The sequence below is a fragment of the Cibotium barometz genome, chromosome 39, assembly GCF_041138505.1.
Source record: "Cibotium barometz isolate CiBa-2024 chromosome 39, ASM4113850v1, whole genome shotgun sequence".
NCBI classification, from domain to species: domain Eukaryota; kingdom Viridiplantae; phylum Streptophyta; class Polypodiopsida; order Cyatheales; family Cibotiaceae; genus Cibotium; species Cibotium barometz.
In genome coordinates, this window is record NC_141084.1 from 23,750,635 (window position 1) to 23,765,458 (window position 14,824).

Here is a 14,824-nt window from a genome sequence, read left to right on the forward strand (position 1 = left end):
GTTGGCAGCTCACAGGTGCCCCCTATCTCAGTCGGCCAACAAAAGAGGCAACTAGCCCTCAGTCGACCAGCATCCAGGTCACCAGCGCCACTGGCTCCTTTGCGCATACTTTCAGCAGCATTCCCAAGGCTTCCACGAAGAGCATCTTCAGCATTCAGCCAACATATGTGCTCAGTTTTGGGATTGCATAGTGGTCATTGAAGAGCAATTCAAAGGAGCTCGGACAACATCTGGATCAGCCTGTGTTCGGTCTACTTCGTCCTTGCGTTTGGCAGTCCTCAATCATCATTCATGTTCATTGTAAAAGTTCTCCAAATATAAGCAAATACTGGGCATGCGTGTGGCGCCCCCCGGGGGGGGGAGGTTGTTAGTCAGTAAATTGGGACCCAATACTATGTCGACTTCTATCTCCTCTCTTCTCTCTCAAACTGGAATTGCACAGACTCATGGGTATAAAGAATGTGTTACGACGATCAACCTATTCAATGCTACACTCTCCATCTCTGAATATGTGCTCTGCCTGCCTAGTCTCCACTTGTGGGTTGTGGGAGGATATTCGTAGTTGGCCAATCGTGATCTGCATGGCATGTGACATGTGAATACCCAGGTAGCGTGGCTGCTGGACGAAGCCATCCTCTGTGAGCATGAGGAAATGATCTCTGTAGAAGTGCATCTTCAGTGGGAGTGTGCAATCCATGTGTTGTGTATGTGGAGGCTAAGGAGGTCGATCCGGATATTCTGGTTGACGTCCTTGTGGGAGAGTTGGAGAAAAGGTAAGTTCAGGATGTACTGAAGAGGTGGGAGATGGTCCATCTGGAGCCCGTGTTCTAGGAACTAGGTGGAAACTCAAGCAAACCATGCTTACGTGTCGCCCTCAAGTGTGAGTTGTTGTGAGGACTTTAGCGCAAGCCTTGGGTATCTCTAGGGGCTCATCGTGCTGATGCAGTAAAGCTAGACGACTGTCTGAAAAAGCGCCTCCACCACCATCGGGGCTGCAACGAACTCTGCTTGATTGATCGCATGTGGGACCGATGGTTTGCTGCAAGTCATGCGAGAGAACATCAAGACTTGGGGCCTCTCCACACGCTGCCAATCTTTCTTTGATAGATGTGGTCCCTAGAAAGGTGCTCCATACATCAAGGCTGGTGTGACGAGGGTGTCGAAGAGCCAGCCCTTCGTCATGGGCTCGTGGAAATGGGCCTGGAAGCACTGTCGCTCAAGTAGGGCCAAAGCGTGTCACTTTAGTGTGTGCTACTATCGTCATGGATGTGTAGGCTCCATGATGAGGATGACGATGATGATCCATACATAACTACATTTAGCTAAGGATTAGTGTTAATTTTTTTTTGTTATGTTGTCTTTTTTTTCCATGATGGGATTCCATGGACACATTGTACACCTTTTGTCTCATAGACCTGTTGGGTCTTTTGCAAGACGTTAATATATCTCCTCATCTCTCTCTCTCTCTCTCTCTCTCTCTCTCTCTCTTCGTTTGCCCCAGCTGCACCTCCTTTCTCTCTCGTCGTTGTGCCTTTCTCTCTCTTTGTTGCATCTTTCTCTCTCTTCGCTTCTCCATCCTTGTCTCCCCTTTTCCCACCCGCTCTTGCGCAGGGCGTCAGCCAGTAATGGACGATGCTACTTTGCGAATGTCGGCCAAGAGGCGCAAGTTGGCGATGACAGTAGGTGCTGTCGGCTCAGGTGATTCAGTAGGTAGGCGATGCTAAGTCTCGCTGAGATGATGGCACTGCTGTATGGCTGCATTGGCAAGCAGTGTAGTACGGCCAGAGGACAAGCGATCAAGCAACGCTGGTAGATAGCATAGCCAAAAGGTTTAGGAGGCTGGTTGGTTGGCGCAGGTAGTGCAGCTGGCGGACAGATGGCTTCAGGCGTCGCAACAGGTGGCTTCAAGTGGCGCAACAGCAGCACTGGCTGTTGGCAGTGCTAGTTGTAAAGACTGGCTGTAGGCGGTACAACAAGCGGGCAAGTGCAAGCGTACAGCCAAACAACAATGCGTAGATAATTCAGACAGCAAAAACGACTAGTAGCGCACTAGCGTAGACAAGTGGAGAGAGGCGATGATGATGTTGAAGATCTCCACACTTTTGATAATATTCGCTCCCTTGTTGACGATGGTGATGTTGACGATGAAGATCTTCACTTTTCCACCAATATCTTGTTCATGATACTCTAGAGAGGTTCACCCTTGTTTTATACTTGAGGAGGGCCTTGCTATTTGCGAGAAGCTTAACCATGCTTTTGCTGTTACCTTTCTCACTTTGCTTTCCCCCTTTTTTTTATTAATAAAATCATAGTTGTCACGGTACGAAAATGCGATACTGTATGGGAATTTTTGGTACGATATAAAATTTTCGGATACCGTACGATAAAATATGGTTTTTTTTTTTACACTTATAAAATATGGAGCTTCAAGCTTGAATGTGAGGGAAGGTTGGGGGGGGGGGGGGTGGGGGAGGAGTCTACAATGTTTGAGGAACCAGAACATGGAGATGTGCCTCTCCCAGTTGAATCACCCCATTGTCTCCAAAAAAGAACCTGTATGGGTAACGCAATACCAAAGGTCTCCCAGTGTAGCGTTTATGACTAAGGGACCGTCCTTGCACAAATACGAGCAGTGCATCTAGGGTGATAGGTTTAGGAACTCCTCTCTAGATCAAAATGGCCATGTCCAAATCTTCTCTCTCGTACATAACTTGAGGATCTGACTGTCTAGCCTACCTATACCAGGGATCTCCAAGTGATGTAGCAAGATTCTTTCATATCCTACCAATCAAGTGTACACTACCAGTCTACCTTGCCAGATTTTTTAGGTCTCTTAGCAACCTTGTATGGAATACCGAGTGGACACGAAAGTTGCGAACTATTGCGGGCATTTGGGATCTTCGTTAAGCAGGATTTCTATATTTTTTTAAAAGCATTTGGAAGTTTTTTTCTCAAGAAGAGGGGGGAGGGGGGGGGGTTACCGTACGATATCGTATGGTACGGTATTGTACGAACCGTATGGTACGAATGGGTTTGTACTGGTACGAGAAACAACTATGAATAAAATATTACTCATATTTGACCATCTTTTCCAAAGTTCTTGTGCTTTGCTTTTTCTAGCTTTAGGGCCTTGCCCTAGAGCTGCTTTTTGGAAAAATGGCTTTTAGCTTTTTGGTTCGGCTCAGTCTCTTCTTGCCAGTGGTGCTCTTGGCTCACGGTCAACCTAGTTTGACTTTTTGTTTTTCTTTGCTTTTGACCAAGACTAATACTTTTTTCATGAGCAAACTTAATGGTCCCTGTCCCCATGCCTTCTTCCACGTGTCTAGTGTCTGGGCAAGGGTTTCATCATGTGAAAAGAGTGCTAGGAGAGCTCATAGAGGGGTCGGCCTGTAGGAAAATATCCCAGGACTTGAATTACCCGTACATGGTCTTGGTCAGGTGTGCCCTGTCCTGCACATGAAGCAATGCTAGTCCGTACTGTGAGTCTCCCTTTGGAATGATGTCAGGTGTTCTGAGTGTTTGGTTTGCAGTCAGACACCAAGCATTTGTATACGAAGCATTTAGGTTGCATGTGGAAGAAGGGGCCAGCCCTTTGGGCTATCCAAGGAAGGGGTGTTGTATCCCTTGAATGGGCAAGGGATAGGCCTTAGGCCACCCCAAGAGACCTATGGCCAATGGCTACCAGCCAAGGGATGGTTGTGGTCCTATCGGCCAGCCCATTGGGGCTTGAACAGCCAACCGGCCTGCCTTAGAGGCCAGCCCAGTGAGGCGGCCAAGGCATATGGGCTGCCCAGCAACCAACACAGGCCCAGGCAACAGCCTCGACATCATGTGCAAGGCAGCCAAAAAAGCGAGGCATGAAAAGAGCTACCCGTAAGGGGACTTGTACACCTGACTTGAGACGCTTAGAGTGGAACCCTGATTGACTTGTCCCGGACTGGGGCTCACATGGGATTAGTTTATATTCTAGGTCTTGCACCTGCTGTACATATATGTCCACGTGGCATCCAAGTGCGGGGCGCACGTGATAGACCTGTTGGGTCTTTTGTGAGACGTTTGTATATCTTCTTCTTCTCTCTCTCTCTCACACACACACTCACCATGGCTATCCTCCATCCATATCCTTTCAGCAAACCCTAATCTCTCTTTGCACATGCTCCATCCTGGCACCATGAATGCTAATAGAGGCTTATAGCCTCTTGGATGCCTTCTCATGCTACAACCAATTGGGGATCGTACCAATGGACAAGATATCATTTGCTATACAGAGTGGGGAACCTACGTTTATCACATAATGCCATTTGGCTTGACTACTATCCGTGCCACCTTCCAATGCTTGATTTGCATAGGATCTCCTTTGGAAGATTGTGGAGATATTCATTGATGACCTTTGCATGCACTCAAAGTGGAAGGAGCATCTTTCTCATCTTAGGCGTTTTGAGAGATATAGACTCTATGACATCTCATTGAGCCCACTTAAATGCCAATTCTAGGTTAAGTACGGTGTCATCCTTGGACACATTGTCTCTAAGAACGGCTTCTTCACATACAAGAACAAGATGCACATGATCTTGGAGTTACCACCACCCATCAACCACAAGGGGGTGTCAAGATTCATGGAGCACACAGGGTATTATAGAAGATTTATCTTCTTGTATGCTGTATATGTAGACGCTTGTATAGGGTGATGATTGTCTTCGAATAGACATATGAATACCAATGGGCATACAAAAAGCTGAAGAAGACATTAGCAAGCACACCGAGCTGGATGTATGTTAGCATAGCCAGGGAGCAAAACATGTACTCCCCTTTTGATCTCTGCTAGCCGTCAACTGAATGATGCTGAACACAATTACACCACCACTGAGAGAGAGGGGTTAGACTTGGTAAAGATGTCTAAACATTATCTCGTGGCTACCAAGTTTATTTTCTTTGTTGACCTTCAAGCACTGTTTTATTTGGTAAATAAGCCTTGCACTTCATGGCGCATCGCCAGATGGTTGTTCATTCTATTGGAATTTGATTTCACCGTCATCGTGTGAAACGGATCCGTGCATGTCCATGCCATTCACCTTTCCAGAATTCCAAATGGAGAACCCCCTCTAAGAATGGAAGATCTTCTCAATGCTCCATTGTTCCACATTGACCATGTAGTGGAATGGAGTGAAGACATCACTCACTTCTTGATCAATGGATTCCCAATTGACTTGTCCCATCAAGAAGAACAAAGCTAGACACCTCATCAAGATTCCAAACAAAGAACCCCCTCTAAGAATGGAAATCTTCTCAATGCTCCATTGTTCCACATCAATGCTCCATTGTTCCACATTGACCATGTACCAGAATGGAGTGAAGACATTGCTCACTTCTTGACCAAGGGATTTCCAATTGACTTGTCCCATCAAGAAGGACAAAGCTAGACATCTCACAAGAAGGTGCCCCCCTATCAATCGATAGTGGGAATGCTTTACAAGAAGGGTAAAGATAGCATCAAGAGAAAATGCGTTCATGAAGATGATTTTGTCGTCTTTTTTGAGTAAGTCCATTTTGGCATAAGCGGAGGACACTCCAGAGGGGGCACGACAAACTGCAAGGTTATGTAGGCCAGACTATGGTGGCCTACACTTTTTGGAGATGCAACTGAATTTGTCAAGCGTTGCTATGAATGCCAAAGGTTTGCCATAGTCAAGAGAAGGTTCATATGCCTCTAATCCCTGTAATGTCGAAACAACCATTTGAAAAATGAGGCTTAGACTTTTTGGGTCCCATTAGTCTAGCCACTAAGGGAACCCAAGCACGCTTCATCATAGTTGCCATTGATTACTTCACCAAGTGGGCTGAGGCTAAAGCTACACAGCAAGACGACACGAGATCTATTGCCAAGCTGTTTTATGAGAATGTGATTACTCATTTTGGTTGGCTTCTAGAAATAGTGAGCAATTGCAGCATTATATATTTCATAAACGAAGTGGAGTTCTTGCTCAAAGAATTCTTTGTCGTGCATAGAAAAAAGTCCAATGCTTTGGAAGAAACATTTTAGGAGTGTCTAGATTGGTATTGATTGTCTTGCCTTCTTTGTCCCTTTAGGAGTCAGTCTATGTGTCTCTAGATCTCATGTAAAAAGAGTGCCACACAGCTTTGGTTCTTAAACTCTATGACTCAATGAAGAGGACCAAATCCCTTTCCGAATAGGCAATAAAAAGGAGAGTTTTAGGGAAACCATATGTTTATGAGTGTCTCAGGCTGACTTTTGAGTGTAAATTTACAGTCTAAAAGCTCATGTTGTGGTACTTTGGTTTGTAGTGCAGTCTGTGGAGAAAAATAAAACAGCTCTGGCCTCTGTACAGGCTGCAGCGGCCTGCGCTGCTGCAGCAAGGGTTGCTGCACACACTGTAATTGCAGCTCCAAAGACATTTTACGAGTTCGAAGCTGCTTGGAAAAGCTTCTCCTCGAATCGGTCTCAGCAAGCTGAGCTCTTGAAGGTTTCATCAGTGTCTTCTTGAGAAAACGGAGATATATTTGGTGTTTTTGTTTTTTTGTTTTGAATGAAATTATTGCCTCATGCTAACTGTTGGTTTCTGTCAATAGGTTATGAAGCCATCTAGCCTGCCAAACCTTTTTAAGGATAACCTTAGCCCCAAGCTTCTAGCAGAAATTATACGCGGTCTAGAACACCTTTTCCCGTAAGTCTTCTACCTGAGCACATCAATCCCTGTAGTAAGATTATTTTTCTCTTCCAGACGTTGGTTATGGAGAGAGAGAGAGAGAGTTATATTAACGTCTTCAAAAGACCCAAAGGGTCTATGAGACCAAAATGATGTGTACAGTGTCCATGAAGTCTCGTCATTGATGAAATAAGAAAAAGCAACAGTAACCTGAAAACTGACAACTGAAAGCTAAGATCTTAGACTCTGAGATTATACAAGATGAAAACTCTAGATCCTACTATGCTAGGTATAGGGTACAATAAGTGATGGGATATGGGAGAGCTGAATAAAAACAGTCCATCAACCGTATATGTCAAGCATGGGCCAATCGAGGATGTCCATCATGGGTGATATCTCTCACCTGCGATTGGAGCTCTCCGCGTCGTCGAAGAATGTCCCGGATTTGCAGTTGATGGGTAGAAAGATGGGATGCTTGGGGTTTGAGACGTCTGGCCCTCATAATAGATCTAGCTCTCTTTGGGCCGAAGGATCTGGGTGACAGCCTGCACCCAACAAAAAAATCTGTAATGGAGGTTTGGGAAAGACCACAGGGTCTTTGACAACAAGGTAATACATGAAGAGTGCATCTGTCATGCACATTGGCATGAAAGCATGTAAAAGAGCCAGCATTTATGTGTGAGAGAGAGAGAGAAAGAAAGAAAGAAAGAAAGATATATTGAGTGTCTACTCAAGAGCCAATGAGCCTATGAGACCGAAGTGATACAATAATGTCCATGGCAATTTAAAACTCTCTTACTGGAGTGAACAAAACTGTCCATGGAAATCTCATCATGGAATACAAGGAACATGAAACATGAGAGGAGCATCAGCCCCAAATAGATGGTATGTCACCGTATACCATTTTCCAATAAATATCAAGCATGGGGCTAACGAGTATGGCCGAGAGTTCTCCCTCAGCTACACCATGTGGAAAGGTAGCTCAATGGTGATGAAGCATATCTTGGATCTGGACGTGATGAGGGGATTGTGGCCAAGGTATGGGGGACATCGAGCACGCTGGAATGTGGAGGCCCAGTGTGAGGTAACTCCTCTCAAGTGAGGTCAACGTTGGATTTGAAGCAGCCGAAGTTGGGTCCATGAGATTCACTGTATGGGTGTCCTCCTCCCTTGTGGGTCCTGAAGAAGCTGGTGAGGGAGGAGTTGGGGTGGCTGGGGCCGAAGCTCTCTCAAGAAAGTGTCCTTGTGCCTGTGGAGCTCGAGTAGGAAGAGCCCTAGGCAGTGTTGGTCCGGGAAGTCAATGATCTTGGAAAGCCGGCCAAATCCCTCATGGAACAGGGAAACCGCTTGCGGATCACATAGCATACTAGGCAACGACATATGTATTGTTCCTCTTTCTCAACCTCTGTGTGGCATAATTGGTAGATCCTCTCCTCCTTGGATTGCCGTATGAGCTCTTGGCTTGAAGACACGCTCAACTCTCCCTGCCTCCACTCTGAGGTTGTAGCATTCAATAGGTTGATTGTCGTAACGCACAACAAAGCCTTCTTTAAACCTGTGAGTGGAAAGAAAGAAAGATATATTAAGCGTCTACTAAAGACCGGTTACCCAATGGGCCTATGAGAGAGAAGATGAGAGTCGACACTAGATTGGGTCCCAATTATCCATTGAAGCCCCCCCACCCCCCCCAACAAAGTATTTTCTTGTATTACTTTGTGAACGAATGTGATTTATGCAATGATCTATGGGCTACTTATATATGAGATTTTGCTGCTGGTTGGTGCAAACATGCTGCTGTCTGTCTGTAATTTATGTCCAGAACTGATGGAAAATGTAGCATTAAATGCTATGCTTTACATGTGTGGGTATGGGGCTGCTGCCCGACTGCAAATAGGCTGGCTGATTGGCATATGGGCTGCCATGCTAGGATCTGAACCCTAACAGGCTGCCGACAGAATGCCTAGGGGTGGTACACAAGGCAACCCCCATCATGGGGTGCCTTATAGGCTGGCCTATGTGCACATGCCCCTACATGATGCTTTTATATGCTTTTTCATGCATCTACATGCACAACTACAGGATTGACCCCTACATGCACTATCCTCAGGCTTCTGTTCTCCAAGTGGGTTAAGGGAATGACCCGAACACCTAAGGCTCGGAATATGACTTACGTAGTTTGTGCCTGACATGTCCCAAATTGGGGCTCACAATGGAGCCATGGCATACGACAAATAATCCTAAAATGGGTATTAATGTTGTATAATGTTACATGAAATGTTGAGCCAATGTGTCACATAGCACCAGAGTGCAGGGTGCATATGATATTCCCTCCTGCTTAGCTTGGCGGCAGGTTCATGGTTTCTAAGTAGTCCGACAATATCTGTGGGTACTCTCGGAAGAATTCTTCATCCAGCCGTACGGCTTCATAAGTGGCCCGATCCTTGAACTTTGCGTAGAACTGTCTTTGTTTGCCACGTGAATCATGCTTCCATCTATGGAGGAGAATTTGCTCGGGCTCGATGACTTCAACTTCGTCAACCATCTCATGCTGTTGCTCATTTGAGATCACCTGTAACATTGGTTTAACATAGGGCTTCAACCAAACTGTCTTGTAGCTTTAGCTTCATGGAGGCATCACTAAGCTTTTGGATGATCGGAAAAGGGCCAAAGCTTCGAAACGAGAGCTTGGGACAATGCTTGCTCACTTGCTTCAATCTCTGCTTCATGATCCGGAGACACACCCAATCCCCCTTCTTTGTAGTTGACATTTCTTCTAGATTTTTTTGGCTTGCCTAGCGTATGCTTCCTAAGCTTTGGCAAGGTGCTCCTTTACTGACTCAATGATTTTTGAAAGTGTGTGTGGTAAGAAACGTGACACCATCCTCGTAAGAAGTGACGAGAAACGACGGCCAAATGTTGCCTCATAAGGAGTTCGACCAATACTAGATGAGTGAGTATCGCTTGGCTTCTTCATTAGATCCTTCCAATTAGAATAGAACTCCTCTGTAGCTCTCAAGGCCTTGACATAATGCAAATAGTGTTCTTGTAGCAACCCTGTCTACTTTGTATGAGTTTGTATGAGGAACCTTCACCTTTTGACAAATCTGACATGATTGGACATGTTGATAGACATCCCTTCTCATTTTTGGCCGATAAAATGAACGCTCTAACTTCTCCAATGTACTGTTGATACCATGATGACCTTTGAGAAGAAAGTCAGGAGCATTGTAAAGAAGTGTTTGTCGCTTTTCCCTTAGTATGCATAGCCGGTTCTTGTAAAACAACCAACCATCTTGGATGGTATAGTGACCCAGTTCTTACTGAAGGGCCAATCTATATTGAGTCGTGAATTTCAAAGACTCCTCGTATTGTGCCTTCACGACTTAGAGCATCGGTAACGGTTATTCTTGCTAGGGATGTATTCACTCATACCTCCGAACTGTTGGAAGATCCGACTCCACCTGGCTTGTCTGTCACTCCATTGGGCACTAGGCATGGTTTGTAGCCATTTGAGTGCCTGATGATTTGTCTTAACTGTGAACTCCCTCCCGTAAAGGAAAGGTTTCCAATGTTTAAGAGCCATTATCACTCCCAATAACTCTTTGTTATATACTGAATAATTTTTCTTTGCATTATTCAATTTGTGGCTATAATAAGCCATTGGACACCGTTCGTGCTAGAGGACAGCTCCTATGGCTAAATTATTGGCAGCAGTAATCACCTCAAAAGGATTGTCCCAAGAAGCTAACTTGAGAACTGGAGACTTGGAGGCAACACTCTTCATTGCGTGGAATGCCTGGAGTGCTTTGTCCATAATGGACACTTTCTGTGGACGTGTCTTCATGCCTTGGAGCAAGTCTTAAGAGATGTTGGAAGGTCTGAAAATTTGTCCATGTGGGAACTGTATGCTTGACAAAGACCTACAAAAGAGCAGATCTCTTGACAATTCTTGTGAAAGGGATTGCTGGTTGAACAATAGACTAATGACCACTGACGACTCCTTTTCTGATGGCTCTTCTGGAAATGGGAGGTGAGGAATGCTCCTATCTCCGCAAATCAAGATAGGCTCAAGAACACCATCAACAATTTTGAAAGTGTCTTGCCTCCAATCAGGAATCGGTGCATACTCTCTAAACCACTGAATGCCGAGAATCATATCACACTCCAAGATGGTTGAGACAATGAAGTCCCGCTGAAATGTGGCCTTTTGAACCTTGAATTCAAACTGTTGAGCCTTATGGGAAATGTGAGTGCGAAGATTAGGTGTGAACCTTGCTATATGTCCAGATGATGAGCTACAAGTGGACAACTCATCTTTTTAGCCAACTGGGAGAAATGGCATCCTTAGAGCTACCCATATCGAAGAGGACACTGAACCGTTGTCCCTTTGCTGTGCCATAAGTACGAATGAGGGCTTTCTTTTTCTCCTCAACCTCTATTGTGAAATACCATGGTTGGTACTGAGTTTAAGGCAGGTAAGAGTTGGACAGCATTAGTGGCTGATGTGGGAGGTGTGGATGAAGTTGTAGTGGTGGGCCGGTGGCTACTGGGGAGGTGAAGGTCTTGGGGGCTTGTGCAGTTTGCCACTTGGTACAATATTTCTTACCATGTTCCATGGTGTGGCAGAAGAAACATTGGTTCCCCCCCCTTGTACCGTGTTTTGCTTGTTAGAGATATCCACCAGTAATGCCCTCGGTCTTTTCCTCAGGTGTCTTCTTAGGCTTGAATTCCCTATCTTTCTTGCCTCCTGAGGTAATCAGAGAATCTTTCTTTGTATATTTGCTATTCTGAGTTCCTTTCCTCGACTGGGATGATGACTGCGGGGTGGTGGATGATTGTTGCTGGGGTTTGGAGCTAGCATGGATTTGCTTGGGCTTATATCTCTGTTGAGCATCATTTCTTGAATTTGAGCAAGCGTAAGAGCCCTATCATATGACTGTGGCTCAAAATTACGCAGAGTGAACCTAATGTTCGTATCCAACCCCCTAATGAACTGTTTCAATTTATCCTCCTCGGATATCCCCAATTGTTGCGCTGATGTGATAACTCTGTTAGAGTATGTCAATACTGGAGACCCATTTTGGGAGAGTTTGTAGCACTCATCTTCAAGGTTGGTCATGCTGATTTTTGAGGTCGCACACGAAGGTGTCCCATATATACTAAGGAGCCCTTGGGGTCAGGTCTGTTGCCACTAGGTAATTGCTTCACTAGAGAGGTGAGGTGCTGCTAGGTGGACTTTGTCTTTATTTCTGTTAGGTGGACTTTGTCTTGAGTATTTGAAAGCTTAGCCAAAGGAGAATATGCCACAAATTGATGAATAAATTGCATAACTGCGGCATGATCACAATTACCATCATACTTACTAAAATTTGGTCGAGCTCGTATGACGGTAGTGATTGGGGCGATGGAGGAACTCAGACCTTGTGGTGCCATTGTAGAGAGAATCGGCAGCATGTTTGCCTGCATAGATGCTATCAATTGTTGGTGCTGGAGTTGCATAGCGTCTCCTTCAAGTCTTTGTTGGTGTTCTTGGGCTTTTTGGTCTGCCCGTCGTCGGTCTTCATCAGCCCTGTATTTGGCGTCCTCAGCCCTTCATTCATCATCACGTTGGGCGTCTTTGGCCCTTCATTCTTCAACCCTTTTTGCTGCTTCTTTTTGTTTTTGAAAGTTCTTTTGGCTTTTCATCTTCTTTGACTACTTCCTTGGCTTTTTCAGCCTCCTCTCTAGCTTTTTTTGCTTATTCTTCTTTAGCCTCAATTTGTCATCTGAGCAATCTGTTTTGTTCCAAAATTGCTTTCACAAAGTCTTCACTCAATTGCGGAAGCGTTTTGTGTGGTGGTATCTTCATTATTGATCTCACCTTCCATGTCTTCTTTGTAGCTTTCTAAAGAAGTCTCTCCTGACATTGTGGAGGCTTGGGTAGTTTTTCTTGACTGCAGTTTTACCATCCACGGGACGCTCTCATTTGGGTCTATGAGAGAGAGAGAGAGAGAGAGAGAGTTGTATTAACGTCTTCAAAAGGCCAAAATGACCTATGATACCAAAATGTTACATCATGTCCATGGAATACATCATGGACATGATGTATTCCATGGACATGATGACCTATCAGACCAAAATGGTACATCATGTCCATGGAATACATCATCATGGTACTGAATATAAAACTAAAAGAAAATATACATTTTAAAAAAAGAGCCTGAAGCTCTCGCATCAGCCAAGAATATCTGGTGATCTCACTGCTCTTTCTTTCTTTCCTGTTTTGTATGTCGTGTAGAGACAATGCAGGTCATGCGATTGAGATTTTGGAAAACCTAACAAAGGCCAGGCGCTTCAGCATGACAGTCATGTGTTTGACAAGGAAGGAGAAAGCTGGTAGAACAAAAACTATACTTTGCTACCCTGAATCATTCCATGTTCTGTTTGTTAGTCTATGCTCTACTGTGTTACAAATATTTGTTCGATTTTCATTATAGAGTGCAGTATTAACTTACAAGTTCACATTGTGTTCTAAAAATTTCTCTCTTCTATATCCAGAGCTTCAGAAATTGTGGGAAAGTGTGTTTGCTGGAGGTCAGCTTGAGAGTGACAAGGTTGAGATTTTGAGTGGACTTAAATCAAAGTATCAGCTATGAATATCTTGGAAATGGGAAGGTTAGCCTCAAGAGTTTTGAAAAATTTCCGACAATAACTGGTTGTATGGGCTTGGTCTGCCTTTGGGTTTTATGCTTTTCCAAGTAAGTTACGGGGTTGTATTAGAAGATACATGCATTCCAAACAAGTAAGATGTTTGATGAGGTATTACTGCCATATTGTGGGTTTTCAGCATATTGCAAATGTATGCTTCTGTTTTGGGCCATACAGCGATCTTTACATGATCAAGACTTCTACCTGAACAAGGATCTGGTTAAGGGTAGATGTTGCCAAGATGACATTCAGCTTTTTGGATGGTGACACAAGATTCACCCGTAGATCTCACTAGTAAAATAGCACTCAGCATAGCTTTTAATAATATCAGTTGCCTTCAAGCATCACAGGTTCATTTGAAATCTCACTAGTAAAATAACACTCAGTATGGCTTTTATTAATAACACAGGCCTTGGAGCATCACAGTTTTCTCAAGCGTGCCTTCAAGGTTTAACGGAATATTGCTGGTGTTTGATGGAGTATGGGGTTGAGATGGTGGTTAGGGTTGTAATACGGCATCTGTGGCCCTTTGTAAGAGAGAGAGAGAGAGAGAGAGAGAGAGAGAGAGAGAGAGAGATTTACTGTTCTAGAGACCAAGTATCCATCTCCTGAAGGGTGCATAATGTGGTCTTGTGTGTGTGCTTCCCATGTGCTTTCTCAAATCTGAAATGGTGGGAGTGTGAATTAGGGTGATTGCGCATCTAGCCCAAAGTGGCATGTGTGTCTGTACATGGGGTTGTGCTTGTCTACAAGTCTCCTGATTCTTGGGATTGCTGTGCAGTGCTACTCAAACTTGGACTGTCTTGCGGCCTCTTTCCTTGGTTTCTGCAAATCATCCGATACATGGGATTGATGTGTGTGCAGTACTTTGCAGCCATTGTGCAAATCATCCTTAAATAAAAGCATAGAATTTGCAATTTCATAACGTAGGGAGAAGGTCCAAGAGCCATTCTGTGCTTAATGTGGACTCCTCACCCCAGTATATCCTCCCAATGAAAGTATCTTGCTTCTGATTGTATTTTGTGGTTTTGACCTTGCTTCCCATGGACAAGCAGAAGTTGACAAAGCAGTAGCCTTCTTCTAATTCGTAGTTTTCTAGTGGCCCACTCTGAGTTTCCAGCAAAAGAACGGAGTGGCGGTCTTAAATGATATTATATATATATATATATATATATATATATATAGATAGAGAGAGAGAGAGAGAGAGAGAGAGAGAGAGAGAGAGAGAGCAATAACATCTCCAGGATCAATGATTTCTTGATGCTTGTGGGAAGATGCTTGGTGTGTTGATGTGTATGAGTTCTCTCTTTTTGTTCTTTTTTTTTTTTGGGGGGGGGGCGGGGGGGTGGGGTTGGTTTGGGAGCATTAAGGTAGACAAATGTACGGAGGTGGCAAAAATTTAATGTGGCTGATGTTTCTCTAAGATTGTATCTTCCGAGAACTCGATTGGTCCACATCACATTATAATATTC

General features: G+C 44.5%; 1 protein-coding gene across 4 annotated transcripts in view; it reads left to right on the forward strand.

Moving 5' to 3' along the window:
* Nucleotides 1–14,458, forward strand: part of TPR5 (Tetratricopeptide repeat (TPR)-like superfamily protein) — a 58,131-nt gene extending 43,673 nt beyond the window's left edge. For 2 of the 4 annotated variants that reach the window (XM_086778519.1, XM_086778521.1), the window contains exons 9-13: nucleotides 6,309–6,482; nucleotides 6,589–6,683; nucleotides 12,943–13,040; nucleotides 13,203–13,319; nucleotides 14,134–14,458. In XM_086778519.1, coding sequence (XP_086634645.1) covers nucleotides 6,309–6,482; nucleotides 6,589–6,683; nucleotides 12,943–13,040; nucleotides 13,203–13,300 — 465 coding nt within the window. In that variant the 3' untranslated portion in view covers nucleotides 13,301–13,319; nucleotides 14,134–14,458. Of the gene's footprint in view, nucleotides 1–6,308; nucleotides 6,483–6,588; nucleotides 6,684–12,942; nucleotides 13,041–13,202; nucleotides 13,771–14,133 lie in introns of those variants that run through there. The other 2 variants (XM_086778518.1, XM_086778520.1) reach the window with 1 other exon arrangement.
* Nucleotides 14,459–14,824: the final 366 nt, after the last annotated feature.